The 17173-nt window shown below is 46.7% G+C and overlaps 1 protein-coding gene across 1 annotated transcript in view; it reads left to right on the top strand.

The window, feature by feature from the left end:
• The window catches only part of LOC142557670 (cell adhesion molecule DSCAM-like), a 416825-nt gene that overhangs the window by 385465 nt on the left and 14187 nt on the right, over nucleotides 1-17173 (top strand). Inside the window, exons 15-16 of the mRNA XM_075669684.1 lie at nucleotides 406-699; nucleotides 818-988. Of these exons, the coding sequence (XP_075525799.1) occupies nucleotides 406-699; nucleotides 818-988 (465 nt within the window). The remainder of the gene's footprint in view (nucleotides 1-405; nucleotides 700-817; nucleotides 989-17173) is intronic.

Genomic DNA, 17173 nt, shown 5'->3' on the forward strand with positions numbered 1-17173 from the left:
CTTATTCATTTTTAAAGCGGCCGGGTGTTTGCACGTTTGGCACCGGGAGTTCTCAGGACACGACAAGAAGTTATTCTCCGTGTTCTAGTCGATTTGCCGCAAGGTACATTGAAGGAGAACGTGTCAGAATAAAACACTACAGGCTCTAGTGCGTATGAATGGATTTCTTTTATTTCATTCACTGCGTGTCGTCCTCTGGCAGATGGGGACTTACAACTGATTCTAATTCGTAACTTAGATGATTGTTCAGTATCAGTCGCAGATGTGTATTAGTCTCGCTTCTGTATAGTAAATTTCTGTATAGTAAATGTTCTTGGGAAGGGACGGGCCGTGCTATCGTATCGGCTTGTTTGGTCAGCTGCTTCACCAGTGCGGCGAAGCTAATGTTCACGTGCCCCCATGCAGCGCCGCTGTCGCCGAGCAAGGAGGAGTTCATCCAGGCCTCTCAGCGGCACGCCAGCCTGAGCCTGCGCAGCTGGAAGAGCGGTGGTTGCGAGCTGCTCGACTTCACGGTGAAGCTGCGCCAGGGCGCGGCGCAGGCCTGGGCCACGGTGGCCGAAGGGTTGCCGGCCAACCAGAGCCAGCTGCTGCTGCGCAACTTGACGCCCGGCGCCACGTACCACGTGCACGTGGTGGCCCGTTCCACGGCGGGCGCCACCGAGGCCCAATACGAGTTCGCCACTCCCAATGGCACCGCGCGTGAGTATATATATATCCACGAGCAGATTCTCTCTGCCCTGACAGACAGGACAAATGTGTGACTCATGGCGAGAGTAGGCAACGATGGCCGCTCACACATGCGTGATCCCCTTTGCAGACGTGGCCTCGGTGGAGGCCACCTCGTCGCAGCCCAAGCGTTCGTCACTGCCTAGCATGACCGACCTGGAAATCTTGGTGCCCATCCTCGTCTCCAGCTGCGTGGTGCTCATCGTCATCGTCGTTGGATGCATCCTCTGCTCCAGGGAGTCCCTCTGCGCCGACAGGCACTGTGAGCACAGAACGCTGTCTTCTCGCCTCGCCGCAGACCGTTTTTGTTCCGCGGTGTCCATTGCACTGCCGTCATGAAAGCTCTGGGCGGTAGTGGAGTGATTTCTGAGTGGACGGCGCCAATTTTACCTAGCACAACATAGGACGTGTCTGCACGGTTGTTGAGGCAGTGTTCTAACCGGCCCTAAACATTATACGTGTTGGCAGTAGTAGGACAAATCGGAACACGGGGTGTTTGACTTTGTGGCGCTACTTTCGTATTGTGCCACAATATGATGACGTTTTGTTGCATCTGATAAAAAAGGTTCTCGCATTGGATTGCTCGCATTTGCTAAGAGAAAAGGTTCAGCATTCCGTCTGCGGTAGATTCTCTTTTTCAATTCACTTTTCTTTTTGGCCGTACGCTGCCGGTAAGTGATGCCACTTTATTCGTGATAAGAAGTCATTTATTGCACAGAGAAGCAATTAGAAAAATAAGCTGATGAATTTGATTGAGGGAGGACTTCTGGCATAATGATTCACCTAGAACCTTGTGTTGAATCAACGCCCTCACTTTTTCCACCACAATATGAATGCAAGAGAGTATCCATCCCTTTCCTACATCTCTCTCTCTCTCTTGTGAACGAGCAGATGCATATTGATCATGATTAAAATTGTGAAACCTTACTTTTTTCTTGTCGTACGCTATTACTGCGTGCCTTTTGCAGTCCTTACCCGACGCGGTAGCTTAGTGGTTATGGCGTAGCCCTGCTAAGTTCCGAGGTCGAGGGTTCGATTTCGGCTACGGCCGACGTATTTTGTTCAGGGCGAAATAAAAAAAAAACGCTCGTGTACTCGGATTTAGGCGCACGTTAGAGAACCCTAGGTGGTCAAAATCAAGCCAGAGTCCATCACTACGGCGTGACTCGTAATCACATCGTCATTTTGACACGTAAAACCCCAGACTCTTTTTTCTTTTTTCCAGTCCTAACTTGACGCTCAGCAGCACCTTTGCAAGCTGTTCATTTCGCCTTTTGGTATGCTTAATTTGATGATGAAGAACGGTTCAAACTCTCTTAACGCAATATTTAGACTACTTTTCAGCGACGGTTCCTCCAGCAGACCCCCGGAAGCTGGAAAAGGAAATATGAAACTCCGCACAATCCTCCGGAAGCTACAAAACTAACGCGGAGAATATGTGTTGACTGACGACGGCTTTCTTTGAAGTTAACAACTTTCCTAGCGCTTTGCTGTCTTGCAATAGACTCCTTTATTAAATCTTTATATTTTCTCAACTTTTCATTTTTGTTTATTTTAGAACGAAACGACTGAATTTGCGTTTACTGCTCCAGCCAACCTTAATTACCACCAACAACTGTGCACTTGTTTACCACGTATATTAGACAACTTATCTACATTAGACCTTTGTTATTGCAATTTCTTCGCGTTTTGACAACTTCCACATCACCGTGTCGATATTAGGGAGTAAGATAGTACAGCTTGATAAAAATTAGCTTCTGCAAAAAAAATGAAAGAAACAGCAGCATGCGATAAAAATACATGTGATCACAATTTTTTGCTAGCTAATGCAACAAAAAGCACCTTCATATACAAAGCAACAGATATGTCTACAGACCTGCTCCAGGCCACATACATATAGGCGCCTACCGTTGCCTACCACGAACCTTCTTGTTCTGACCGGCGCGCGGGATTATATCGGCCCTGAATTTTTCATCGTCGTACAGGAAAACTACCAAAGCCGCAGATTATTGTAGCCACGAATTGAAGTGGCTCGACAAGAAATAATAAAAGTGTTTGTCTTTTATTAAGCCCGTGCGCTAGCGACGTCATACATTTCTTGTTTACAAGCATAATTCTTGTCTGTAGAGAAGTTCTGGGGGGAATAATGAGATCAGTGCAAAATACCTTTATCACAAGATCAGAGAGTTTTTTATCAAATAAAACACGCTGTTGGCACACACCTTTATACAATGTCGGTATGAACACATGCATGTTACATGTGAAACATTAGTGAATGTTCACTTATGTAATTGAAAAGCTACAGAATTATATATTCTTGTGACCTTGAGTCATTAATATATATTATTCTAGGTAGCTTATTCAGAAATGAGGGCATTGTAAATTAATATATGCGATGGAGTAACAGACACGAAATGATATGAAGAAAATGCATCGTGTCAACGGCGTGCACAGCAACCCTCTATTACCTCTATTACGTGTTGTGCACGCCGTTGACAGGCCGGCTGACACACGGTCGCTGAAACGTGGCTGACAGACGGCCGTGTCACCGGCCTTGTGAACAGCACTCCTATATTCACAATTCTACACCCTCGCCGCTAACGCACCTTCGCTCGTTGCCGCACCCGCCCACCTTATCCCCTCTCCCCTTTAGAACAACCCTGGCTATATATACTGTGCCGAGGAAAGCATATGTCGCCTTGAAACAGACAAGTCCCCTTGTCGAAACGCTGGCTCCCGCTTTCACCTTGTTCTCGTTTTGCTCAACGTCTTACTTCTTGCATCATATAAAGAAAAGGCCGTCATCTTAGTGCCGCACTGTAACACAACGGAATCTCCTGCTGGGAGCTGTCTCACTGAGTGCCCACGACATGAACAGCAACGAGAGAACTTCCAAAGTCGTCTGAACTCTGTTTAGACACACCTTTTCTCTGTGAAAAAGTGCTTGGACCCTGATCGAGCCCCAGCAAACAAAAATTAGCTCTCAAGTCTCTATATACGGGATGTCCTCGTAGACGGCGACTTGATAAAAATTTTTGTGAACAGTAGTTCTATGCATTTTTAATTTACTGTATTCCCATGGCTGTGTTGTTCTTGTGCTCTCATAATTCATAATTTTCTTTTCTATCTCTATAACTTTTCTCTCTCTCTGTATCTATATTCTCTGTGATCAATGGAGTTTGCCCTGTTATTCTCGGTTATTTCTTATTAACTTTTGACATTGTTTTATAATTTTATTAGCTTTTCTTAGCTAAGATTTTGGGACCACCAGTTCATCCTGTGGCCAAACTTCCCATGTTTCACATCTAATAAAGGAGAAGAAATTTCAAGGTGCACACGAGGTCAGCTAAGACGCAACGGTCTAGCCGCTGGCGCGAAGCCCGGTGTAATCGAAGCTCGATGTGCAGTCAGTCGTACTGAACGTTGTGCGTATTCTTCTAGTTATTGGAAGGCTGAGATAATGACGAGGAATTAGGGTTAGATGCCTGACATACGCTTGCATTATTTCAACAGCAACGTGTGTGGTAACTGGGTGATCCGGAGGCATCGTTATAGTTTCTGCCGTAGGCGGCGGTCCGCGTGTAACTAAGACAATTTCTGAGAGCCTGAGCTTGGATGCTGCCGATTGCGTGGAGGTTAGTTCCACGCGTACTCTATTTCACAGGCAGGATGTGCCGCAGAAATCCGTAAAATGAGCTTTATACAACGGAAGCGTATCCTGCACAAAATTAACCCTCGTTCTGGTGAAAAAAAAGTAAACATAGGAAGGTTAAAAAGAGCCGTAAACCGCTTCTTGGAATAACTCGCATGGGAACTACAGGAGAGGTAGGTCTCTGTCGATTATGATCCCCACAAATGTGATTTTTCACGTACGGCACCTCACTCGGCTATTGATGAATATGACGTGCGAAGTCATTGGCCTGTTAACGAACATGATGATTTGACTTTCTTAAGGAGAGATCTCCAGGGCCGTGGCCGTGCATGCGCGCAGATTCGATGATCGGAAGCGCGCGTGAGCATCGCAGCCGCAGACGTCTGTCGCCATCTAACGCCGACTGCTTGAACCGATTCACCGTGCACGTCGATTAGCGGGTATGGGCCGTCGGGCATTAGCGCATTTTCGAATCCCGGATGGGGCTCTTGCATTGCCCAGGGGGCGCTGCGAAAATGGTGCTAAAAGGCGCCTTCTGTCCTGAACTGGGTAGTACCAAGCTCGGTTGTCTGCTTCGGAAAGCACGTTTACAATATGGACCCGCCACTTTCGGTTTTGTTGTACCACGGCTTGCAGCGAATATCGGGCGCCGAAGATTTTTGCAGGGGTGGCACGCTACGTAAAGGCAAGAAATTATGCAACGCCGAATACGTGTACGCCGTTCAAGAAATAAGCGGCGAAGTTTTAGCGCGGTGTCAATCGCAAGTGAAGCGAGTCGCGTACGAAGTTGAACTTCAGGTAACGTTTGCACGCTGCTAGATTCAGGCGCACAAACGCGAGGAAATGCTTGCTATAAATGAATTCACAGCAGCGATAAGCAGACATCATGTGTACGGAACTGCTCGAGCGCACGAACGTACGCGCCGCGACGGCAGCGGTCTTTCGACATGCCGCGAAACGGCGGGCCTCCTGCAATTTTTGTTGACTGCATGCCGCTAGACAAGTAGTTATGCCTGCACTGTAGTAGCGGACATCTGTCCCTTTAGCAACTGATAAATAACTGATGCAATGCATATAAGCTCGCAGTACCGTACGTGCGAATCGCGCTGCAGCGCGAGCTCGTGCGCTGCTCGCTTGATGTAGCTTTTAATGACAGCGCTCGAACATCGATGTGCTGTAATCAATACTACCTTGCTGCGCTGCCTCAACGTGCTGGCTTGAGGTCAATGATGAGCACATTTAACTCTATAACCTGTGCTGCTCGTAGTAGGGTAGTGAATTGTCACCGAATCAGCCCGACCATTTGTGGTCATTTGCACACACCTGGTCACTTCACCAGTTCGCACCAGTCGAATTGTTAATTGTCGCTGTGGCCAGGTCTCGAATCGTGAATCACCAGCCATATGCCTGCTGCTATGTCGGTCTGCCGTCGGGACTGTAGGTGCAAAAGACCGAATTTTAGAACTCAGATAATCAAGAAAGCTTCAAGACAGGCGAAGCAGTCAGCATGGCGCGAAGTTTCGCTTATACAGCGCGACGAACCGCAGCTATCCAGCGCGCCCGACGCTCCGCTTCGCGAGGCCTTCAAGGAAAACGGTAGAATCTGATGTTGGGATTCAGGCCTTCTTGTTCATGGCAGCCCACGACGCAGAAGTAACGACAATGACGCTTTTTCGATGCTGAGCTAGGTCTCTCTGGATCGGCGTCACCGATTCCTTCTGCTTCCAGCATTACGTCTCTCGGAAAGTCCGTTTTCATTAAACTATAGGCTGCGGCTAGCTCGCAGCATGGTCGGCGTGGTCTGTGAGAAGTGACGAGCCTTTTCGCACTCGCAACAGGGCAGAAAAAAGTGCGAATCGACGCAAAACTCGGGCTAGAAACGTGCTTCGCCACAGCCAGGGCTCAATACCACCCAAGCCGGTACTACCCAGATAACGTTTCGCGCGCCGCCACCAGGCGCCACTACTATACCTCAAACTCCAGCGCAAGGCGCCCATTGGCACATTACGCCTGAGTCACTCGTTCTATAAATGAGTGAAGCCGCGTGAAAGGTGAGAGAGGAAAAGTGATTGTGAAGAAGAAGAGGCGCTATTTGCTGCAGCCCTTTAGGGGGCACAGCCCAGCGCTCCAAGGACTGGCTAGTTACAAGCGAGTGAGTGCGTCGATGCTCGGTGCTGTCGTATACAAAGAACTGAGCAGAAAGTACGCAGTAGACGCGCTCATTGAAAGAAAGCAGCGATGGTTTTGTTATAAGTGTATGAATCAGACGCGAATCCGCTTTTATAAAAGAAGGCCGATATGTACTTTAGACAGACCTTCTGCGTTTGCCTTTAACAGGGTGTTTTGCACTCTTGCACAAATTTGTACGCGTGCGTCACTATTGTACATTCTCCAATCATCGGTGGCCACGCAACTTCATATTTTTCCCCAACTTGCTTTCAACGACGAACACTGTCTATATGCCTCATTAAGAGAAGTTTTAATCAGTTAAGTAAATTTCAGGGTACAGAAATGAAACGTGAAGACCGAAAGATTTGGCACCATTCAGGTCCAGCAAGGCCGATGTTACTCGTAACATAGCGATGATCGCATCGAATACAAAACCTGCAGTAAGGAAGTTTGCTAAAGGCCAACATTAAATCAGGCTACAATGGCATATTGCAGGCTAGGGCGCGTTAGGTCAGGCCGACCTCTCTGCCTTCCTTCAAATAAATTATCTATCTATCTCTATCTATCTATCCATCCAACTTTTTTCCACGTTTGCTCAAAGGGAAAAAAAATAAAGATAGAAATATCCTTAAACATACCAAGAATTAGGTGTCAGTGTATTACATCAATTCAACAATATTTTACTCCTCTATCCCCATACACTATAGCGTGTGCTCGCACTTACCAGCGCTAGACTCACTTTCACACCAGCCACTCACAGTGGCGTCATATTTGAGGATATGGGTAGCAGACTTGAATGTGACTGGTCACTCCGGACACGCGGCCAGCCGGCTCAGCGCTGAGCGAGTGACCATCCCTTTGCCTTGCAGCCGCGAAAAACAAACGTCGTATAGCTATCCCCTCATGTGAGCGCTATGGAATGACCGTGCGTGAACGCGCTGATGAAGCGAGTCGGACCTCACTCGCTCAGCACGCTTCCACGGGCATGTTTGCTGGTGATTATGAAAAGTGCGGATTTTACTACTAGCTTGTATTTCATCTTTCAAAAATAAGTAAGTGTTACATATCTTTGAGATCGCTCCTTTCTAGGTCTTCAGCCATTAGTCAGATTTAGAAACTAAGCCCCCGAGCGGCTTTCCGCACCCAAAAACCAAAGCCCCTTTGTACGGCTTTTACGTTCTTTTGTACTTTCTTTGCGTTCTTTTGTTCGCCCGCCAATAGCGTCCCGTAGCTTTGTTTCGGCCTCCTATTTCTAAAGCTCCCTATTGTCAAAAAATTTTAAGCCGCTTTGCGAGTGACAAGAACTGTGCCGCCGGTTCACATGGAATGGCGGCACAGAAGCCATTCAGAAGCCTATAAATGTTAAACCAGGGGCGTTCCTCTACACAAGAGTCATTGTAGTAACGAAAGTTTGACAGAAACCCCAGTACAAAGCGTGACAACAGCTCAGGTCACGCAGGTTGTGGCTTCGACACTTTTGTACCTTCCTTAACTAGTCTGCCTTACAGCGATTACACCTTTGTGCTCATTACAAGGCCCCGTAAGTAGCGAGGGCTCGTGCCTTCCGTCACAAATATTTCAACCCCTTTTGTAGAATTGCGTAGGCAAGTGAGCAGTGTGGACTCCGCGCAACGCGTTTGGGCGCAAGTTATATGCCTGCTCTCTCTCTCTCTCTCTCTCTCTCTCTCTCTCTCTCTCTCTCTCTCTCTCTCTCTCTCTCGCTCGCTCGCTCGCTCTCTAACTTTTTTTTAGGGATCAGAACTCCCGTCATTGCCCTCCTACGAGTTTAGAACACAAATCGACAAGATCCCTCACCGGACAGCCCAACAGCACTTCTGAAGTCACGCGCAAAGTGGCCTGGGAATCTTTGAAAAGGGCCGCACTTAACACCGGCGTGTTACAGATACGAGCGTGGGATCGCAGGTCCACACGCATCATGATAAACGAAAGGAGGCCTGCAAGTGACAGTGCTCATTACACGATATCGAGTTGAGAGTACAATAAGCGTTCCCAGTTTATAGGTGATATTTTCAATTTATTTTAAGCAAAACACGATATAAGTTGTTCCTTTCGTGACGAAATCCCTTATCCTTGGTTTTCCTGTTTCTTTGTTGTTGTTGTCTTTTTTACTTTATTGCAAATTTTACGGTGCCTAAGCGTCTGTTGCGTTCCTCTACTTAGCATGAGATAACGTATTCAGCTTTCTCCACGTCTACCATTCATTTACATGGTCGTTTGATGCAAAATACTTGTGTGCTGAAATTTCTGCGCGAGTTGAGAAGCCCGCAGGTGATGTAAAAAGGGCACGAGGTCCGGTGCGGCCCCCAGCCTTCGAGGTGGTGCCTCGAGACGTAAGAGCTGCATACATTACTAATAAATGATTTTTTTTGCGCAATCACTGTCGCGCACCACAAAGTTCGGACCTCAAAACCGTCTACATTCGGCAGCGACGGAAGCTACCAGGAGTTTGCCTTGGTACTCTGTCACCTAGAACTCGGTTTTAATCGTAAATGATCCTTTCAACTTTAAGCCCGGTTGAACATGCGTTGAATGAACGCTGTCGTTATACTGGGGCTGTTTCTCAAGATGGGAGCAAAGCCTATCCGATATCCCAACGCTCATTTAGAACTGGCCCCTTCTAGAATTCTTAATTTCCAGTTTCTGGAAAAGAAATAGGAAAAGAACCATAGTGTGACTAAGTGAATTTTTTAAAAGTGTTTAGTTGGTAAACCAAAGCACGTGAAGCAGGAGCTGCGCCTGGTTAGTCATTGCAGGACGTCTGGCAGTAAATTGAATGCGCCAACTTTTGAAGTGTCCTGCGATAAGTACCGCAATTTAAATGTCTGCATGGCTTACGCTCTTCGCAGTTAATTTATGGGAAATTCCTGGCACACGCAAAGGACGCTATACGGTGTGAAAGAAAATAATATAAAACGCTTTTTTTTTAGGGGGAGGGGGGAGGGAGGGTCTCTAAGGGGTCATTTCGACGTTCATAGGGCCCAACGATACGTGGGAGGTTCCCGCTAATGTATGAAAACAGATAGATTGGACGGTTTATCCTAAAATTTATTAGATGTGTGTAGTACGTAACCGGTTGGTCTCCCGAACGTTACAGCAGGCATGTTTGCGCAAAGTCATCCGCACAGCCACGTTAGGCGAAGTTCTGCGCGATCACGTCCATGCAAAGCATCAGTCAACTTCAGTCGGCCCAACTGCACACTGTTACAACGTTGCCACAAAAGTGCGCTCAGCGAGACCTGCATCCACAGATGCATGTCCACGAAACTAAGAGAAGACATCTTCCTGGTTCAGTTTCACGACACTTGAAGGTGACCTGCATGTTGCGCGGTTTCACAGCAAAATCAACGAGAAATAAGTTCTAGCGGTTCTTGTGGCGGTGGAGCAGCAACAGGCGTTGTTAGCCTGGTGTGCTTGGCTATCAATTGTTGCGGCTCGGCATATCATACATTTTAGCACAGGTGTTTTGCCAAACTTAGATGAATGCAGTGTCCCGAAGGAAGGCAATCAACAGGCGTTGAGCTACTTTCTTGATCACTTCAAGCTTTTAAGAGAACTCTACGGCTTGGGAGCTCGCGCAGGGAAGACCCTTCTGTAAACTGTGAATCAGCGTGTTTCTTTACACATAGAACTGCGGGCATGTCTAGATGAAGTGTTCAACATCGCCCAAATATATCCACATAAGGCACAAAGCAAAGTCGGCCATCCCGTCTTAAATAACCGAACGTGGTACAGATGGGTAGCCTCTTCGCAAGCAAGTCCTTTGACCGCGCAGGGTTGACGTGGTGGTTAGGAAATCGTCCAAATATGATCGCTAATCGTGTCCTTTCTGCGCTGCAGGTTCTTCGGGGCTCTCAGTTTCGGGGCACATGACAGCGCTTCGCGTGCATGAGCGTGAAATTTCTCATTTCCCTCAATCACAAGGAGAGACTGAAACCTTTGAAATTTCACCTTCGAGCTCCTGCGCCCGAGGACTTTCGGCAGCGCGAGATGTTGTTTAGAGACGGCGAAAGAGAATTGGTTAAATGAACGCGAGAAGGTTAACCAGTACTTAAAACCGGTTGGCTACCTTGTATTGCAGGAAGGGCAAATGAAAAAGAAAGAGGTAAAAAAGGATAGAAAGAGCATGGAAAGTTTGTCGCGAGGCAGGCTACAACATAGCCGTTGTCATAGGCGCCGACCACGGGGGGGGGGGGGGCTCCGGGGCTCAAGCACCCTCCGGAGTTTTCTAAGGGAGGGGAGGGGGGCTGAACCTTCTCCCCCCGGCGATGCCAAAGCCTACTCCCCCCCTCCCCACCTAACGTGCTGCTGGCAGGGTTTTGTTACCCACATCATTTGAGGTTTCTTTTAACTTGCCTCGACCTTTTCGCTCAAAATTTTATTGTGGCTCATAGCTTACTGCATCATTGTTGGCGCGTACGTGCACGGATTTTAATTCATACTTTGCTTTATTTCTGCAAATCCTGCCAATAGAAGAACACGCACATTAGAAGTACCAGCGGCGGCTGCCTCATCCGTATTTTCTCACTTCAACATTGTTTTAAATTTCCACTGTAAACGCCATACACATACACAATATATTTAAATATATGCACGGGACAAAGTTTATTATATTTTTAAATAGAAGGAGGTAGCCAATTAACAATTATTTCTAAAGGTATGGATAGCTTATGCCTAGAGAATTAATATGTTGCTGTATGTTCACCTCGATTCAAAATGCTTTCCGTGCTTTTTTGACCCTGAAAAAATCCTGTAGACTTTAATGACCCCTTTGGCAGAGTCTTTTACCAACGGCGTGTGAAATGCACGCGTGTGATATGTGTCTCAGTATCGCTTCTCTCTCCAGCTAACGACTCATTTAAAAAGATTTCTAATAATTTACAACATTTATTAGGGATCGAAACATCGTCACTTCTATGCAGAGGTCATAAATATATACAGAATGTCCCAATTAATCATCATGCGCCAATATTTAAAAAAAGCAATGCGTTACTCGAAGAAAACCTAGTGCATATTGTTTTCAGTACAGTGGAGTAGCTGCCAGTAATATTTTGTTAGTGAGATTTAATTAGGTAATTGTAATTAATTATCGAACTCGAGACGTACTATCCTATGAGGCAATGAGGCATTTGTAGGCACAGCCAAGGGTCATCTAACTGCGGTATTTTCAGCGACGTACTAATAGCGTACCAATTTTTTCGGACTGATAAATAAACCTTGCGAAATACGGCGAATACCACGTGACTGCGCACCCACCCGTATCATAAAGAAGCGCCCTCGCACAGACTCCTTGTGAGTTAGCCAGAACCAAATGAAGGAAATAAAGAAAAAAATCACCGCCCAAGAACTCCATTAAGATGGTTAACCAGCGAAACTGAAACATGCGGCCCAGGTGTTTATCACTGGGTAATCCCGACCGTTCATTCCTTGAAATCCTTGAAGGAGTGGTGGATGAGTTTCTCAGCGAAGTCCCGATGTCACGTTTTCCACTTCTGTGGGATCAGCAAGATGGGGCACCGGCACACAGCAGCAGCCGAGCACGAAACTTGCTGGATGCGACTTTTCATGCACAATGGATTGGAAGGCACGGGCCTGTAAATTGGCCGGCTATAGGTCACCTGACCTCTCTCCGCTCGATTTCTTTCTTTAGGGTATCGAGACGGACGTCAGATTAGCTCGAGACAAAAAATTACTGGCAGCTACTCCACTGTACTGGATGTCTGCCATAGAATTTCAGTGTCGCTCATCAAGAAAGCCACTGAAGGTGTGATAAAGCGGACTCAGTACTGCGTAGCTGAAGAAGGAGACCTATTCGAACACGTCCTCTAAGCAGCAGCTGGCATTCAACTGCGCTTACGAATTCATAGATAACAAGGGCGCGCTGAAATCTGATGTCTTCTGTCGTATTCTTTTTTTTTATTTTTATTTTTTTCAGGCGTCCCGATTGCCAATTCGGCTCATGTAGAAGTGGTTATTTACTTTCTTGAATGCATCGGTTATGCCTTTTCTCAACACGTGGGTCGCTTCCCGGTCTGTTTATTTCGCTTTTATTTTGTGCCATGAACCTATTTTTGCAGCACGTATACACTCTCATGAAAACTAAAAGCGTAACTTTAATTTGGCTTTGGTCCGAAGCAAGTTTCTGGCAAGAAATATATCTGCGCGCGCACTCTGTCGATGAGGTGCGAGCAAAGCCGGACTTTTGAAACATGTGATGCCTATTACAATGCTTTTCGCGATTCGTGCGCGGTCAGAGCGGCGCTTCGGCCGGGTTATCAAAGGGCTTTTGTTATCAACGTGATCAGTCGACCTTGAGGCACGGATAATAAGTGTGACGTAGAGAGGAAGACATAACTGCAAAGCCACCCGCCGTGGTTGCTCAGTGGCTATGGTGTTGGGCTGCTGAGCACGAGGTCGCGGGATCGAATCCCGGCCACGGCGGCCGCATTTCGATGGGGGCGAAATGCGAAAACACCCGTGTGCTTAGATTTAGGTGCACGTTAAAGAACCCCAGGTGGTCAAAATTTCCGGAGTCCTCCACTACGGCGTGCCTCATAATCAGAAAGTGGTTTTGGCACGCAAAACCCCAAATATTATATTATTATAACTGCAAAGCCGCGAAACCTGCTATTAGTGCTCCTTCCGTACTATAATCAAGGCGTTGCGCTGTCTATTCGGGTTTGCGACAGGCAATGCAGTTGCTTTCAATCAACTTATTTGAGGGCGCTGCTTTATGATGAGGGTGGAAGCGCAGTCACGTGGTATTTTTCATATTTCATGAGGTTTGTTTGCCAGTCGGAGAAAATTGCAAGCAATTAGTACGTCGCTGAAAACACAGCAGTTAGATGTCATTTGGGGGTGCCTGGGGTGCCTATATATACAAATGCCTCATTGATACTTTGCTAATTAGGAGAGTACTTCTCGAATTATATAATTAGTTGGTGTTGGGCTGCTGAGCACGAGGTCGCGGGATCGAATACCGGCCACGGCGGCCGCATTTCGATGGGGGCGAAATGCGAAAACACCCGTGTGCTTAGATTTAGGTGCACGTTAAAGAACCCCAGGTGGTCAAAATTTCCGGAGTCCTCCACTACGGCGTGCCTCATAATCAGAAAGTGGTTTTGGCACGTAAAACCCCAAATATTATTATTAATTAGTTGCAATTATCGAATTAAATTTCAGGAACGAAAGAATTACTGGCGGCTACTCCGCTCTACTGGAAACAATATGCACTAGGTTTTATTTGAGCAACGCAGGTGCTCTGGTTCCTAAGTCTTGGTGTATGACAGTTGGGGCACCCTGTATAATTCACTCAGTAATCGAAATGAGGCCAAGCTGGATTCACTCGAAATCAGAATCAACAGCAGTCATGCGCAGCAGCGCTTATACTCAGACTCATAGAAAAAGAAAAAGAAAGAGAGAGAGAGAAGCTGCAGTTTCGCCGGAAAGACGAAGCAGTATTAGTTATAGCGATGTATACGACAATCACACGAAGGAAGATTACACCACCGAGAAACGCCAGATTCTTGGTGGTGGGAGAGGCCTCAGGCTGTGAAATTTACTCGTCTCCTACTGTGAGGTCTTATAAATTCTTATATAAGGCCGTCACTTCAGTCAACAACTCATATATATATATATATATATATATATATATATATATATCCCTGGGAAAAGGAAAACTTTGCGCCTATGGCCGTTGGGGTGCTTTGAGCACCACGCCATCTTGTGCGTAATAGGCCTTCAGCATTCTTAGATCAGCGACGATGGCAGTAGTTTCTAGATGTGTTGAATAAACTAAGCGATCCATGCGGCCAGACCCCGACGCCCCAAGTGAATGCACGCGGAAGGCAGCTGCGCAGCTCTCTGCATCAACACTGGGTGTCTCGTTTGTGTGAACCTGCCGGTGGCTTTGGTACCCTTTACTAAAGTGCCCTCCAGCACAAGAAATTTCTCTCCGATAGTTGTAATGGTTCATTTTCCATGTAGTCGGGGCACAGTGGCGCTGCAGGTAACGCCCTCAAGAGACCATGACGGGTCTTCGGCTATTCAAAGCCTAGCACTCGGAAAGTGTTCAGCGCCGCACGAAAATGAGAACGAGATCCTATATATAATCAGTCGTTGGTGAAGAGTCTTGCCGAAGGCAGACTCACAAAGTTGTAGAAGTTGAATCAACAAGGCTTCAGATAAAGCAATAGCGTTGCACCGCTTATTCAATGTGCGTTATCCTCGACAAACTGGCGAAGCCATTTTTTTTTTTTTTGGCAAATGTAAAATGGAAAACTTCCTACATTCTCATATTTAGTTTCATACTGACGTTATGCATCTTTGCAACCCAAGCGAATAAAAAGAAGGAAGAAAGCTGCCAACGATCGACGCAGTGTTATTTCAGCGAGAATCGCCCTTCACCTCACCCATGTGGGGTGCCAGTGGCGAACTAAAATTTCTTTTTTGTCGCTTCAAACTGCACGAAGGCTACAAGAGAAAGAGCGATAAAATTTTGTGGCCTCTATTATCAACTAGCGCACCTCGGCGCGTGGCAAGTGGAACTTTATACCCCACAGCTAAATAAAACGTAGGTGGCTCCCGCCATTGTATTGCATTATTCCTAATATCAAACTAGCGATTACACTGCGATATTATTTTATTTCGGCATTTGCCTCAGCCGTGCCGATGTGTCATTGAAATGCAGTAACCCAAATAAGCCTGTCGAGCTAGACATGTTGACTGGAAAACTAAGCACGAATGAATTAGACAAAGACGCATATAACAGACCAGGACAAGCTGCACAGGCGGTGCGGCGAAAACGCCAGCCTGCAGCACTCTGCATGCTGCGTTTGTTTGCTTCGGGTATACTACAAAACCCAAGCCTCTTCTAATGAATGTGCGCGGTGCATCTTTTCGTCTGAGTTGAGCTGCGGTGATAATTTGGATTAATTTCATGCACGAGAAACTTTGTCACATGCACTGTTCGTCGTGGAGGAAGGATAACGTTGTCCCAAACATGAACGCGGCGCGTGCAATAAGTCGAAGACGCAGTATCGCTGTGCTGCCGCTTTCAGCGCAGCTAAACTCACGCGACGTCAAGCTGCAGCGAACTGTTGCAATGCGTGTCCATTTGCTTTATGCTCTGCAACTCCGAACTTCGGACCCTATACAGTGAGACAGAGAAAGAGAGAGGCTCTTTAATGAAAATGAACAGCGATTCAATCAGCAGATCAAACAATAAAAAGGACGAAATTCGCGGCTGGCGTTCTCACCATGCCTGACCGTCTGACCTTCTGACCGGCTGTGCATGGTGCGCGCTGACGCTGGCTGTCGTTAGACGGTCTGCCACAGACATGATTCCTGGGCAAATACTAAACTCCCGACAGTGAGCATTGCTAAATCGCGCGGCTGAATCTCTGTAGCTTGTGTTTTCACGCAATAAGAGTGGTTATAGCGGCAATGCGCTGGCGTAATTGTTCTGTCGCTTTGTTATACATCTGCTTACACAACGTACGAGTGGCGGCTATAAGTTGCAAGTTTTTTTTTATCTACGCTCCCTTCACTGCATGCTGTAGCCGTTTGTCTGTACCGTCAGTTGATTTCATTTTGCTTGAAATCTCGGCATCCTGTTTTGCAAAACAGCTTTCGCACTGGCCTATTGCGCCTTCTGAGCCTTCATAAGTTCCCTAATTGGCTCAATACGAAATTCATGTCGCAACTCTCTGCGATTTACTGGTCTGCCGCGCACAAAACTGCTGACATTGGGTTTCTTATGCCACAAGGAGGGTTTTAACAATGATCACGGCATATTGCCCGAATGGATCTGTTACATTTGTGATCGTATGAAGAAGAAATTTCCTATGGCGCCCATAATATATCTACAACTATATATGAAGTGTCTCCAGCTTGTTGCTCCCAACGCAAACATTATTCCTACCATGTGGCATCTTGATTTCGCAAACGGCAAACGCTTTAGAGTCATTCTGCAAGCATCTCCATCCCTTGCCCGTATCCTTGTTGCATCCCGCACCACAGAACAGTGGGAAGGCGTCCTTCACGACGGCCCCTCCGATGTTTTCCGGGCACTGATCAGACGGGCACGGACCATCGCCGAAGACGTTATAGGAGCCCCGGACTAAGGCCCCTTCCCCAATTTGTCATTACCTGTCAATAAAAAAAAATATGTTTTCATCATCGGCAAGCATGTAGAGAAACTCCAACAAGCACAAATTTTATCGTTACGTACGGCCGCTACCAACGCACTCACAACTTTGAATTGTCTGCACCATGTTTCTTTCAAGACGCACTTTATTCCTACTAAGTTTCATTGATCTGCACCCAAGACAAACGACTCACTTGCTTAATATCATATAGAGCTCCAAAGCGGAACTAAGAAATTTAGTCACTTCTCACTGCATGCCTAACTACTGCACACTTTTCCCCCACATGACCCTTGACCAGCCAAGTAATGTTCTCGCATTAAAAATACATTGCCATCATCGAGTAATTGTGGTTATTGCTGTGTAGCAGATCGCGCGAGGAAAGCTGAATAGCAAAGTGGGGCAAAAAAGAGAGAGAGAGAAAGGAAGCAAGCGTTATACGGAGGAAGTTTCAGGTAAAGCC

Source organism: Dermacentor variabilis, chromosome 1 (genome assembly GCF_050947875.1).
Source record: "Dermacentor variabilis isolate Ectoservices chromosome 1, ASM5094787v1, whole genome shotgun sequence".
Taxonomy (NCBI): Eukaryota; Metazoa; Arthropoda; class Arachnida; order Ixodida; family Ixodidae; genus Dermacentor; species Dermacentor variabilis.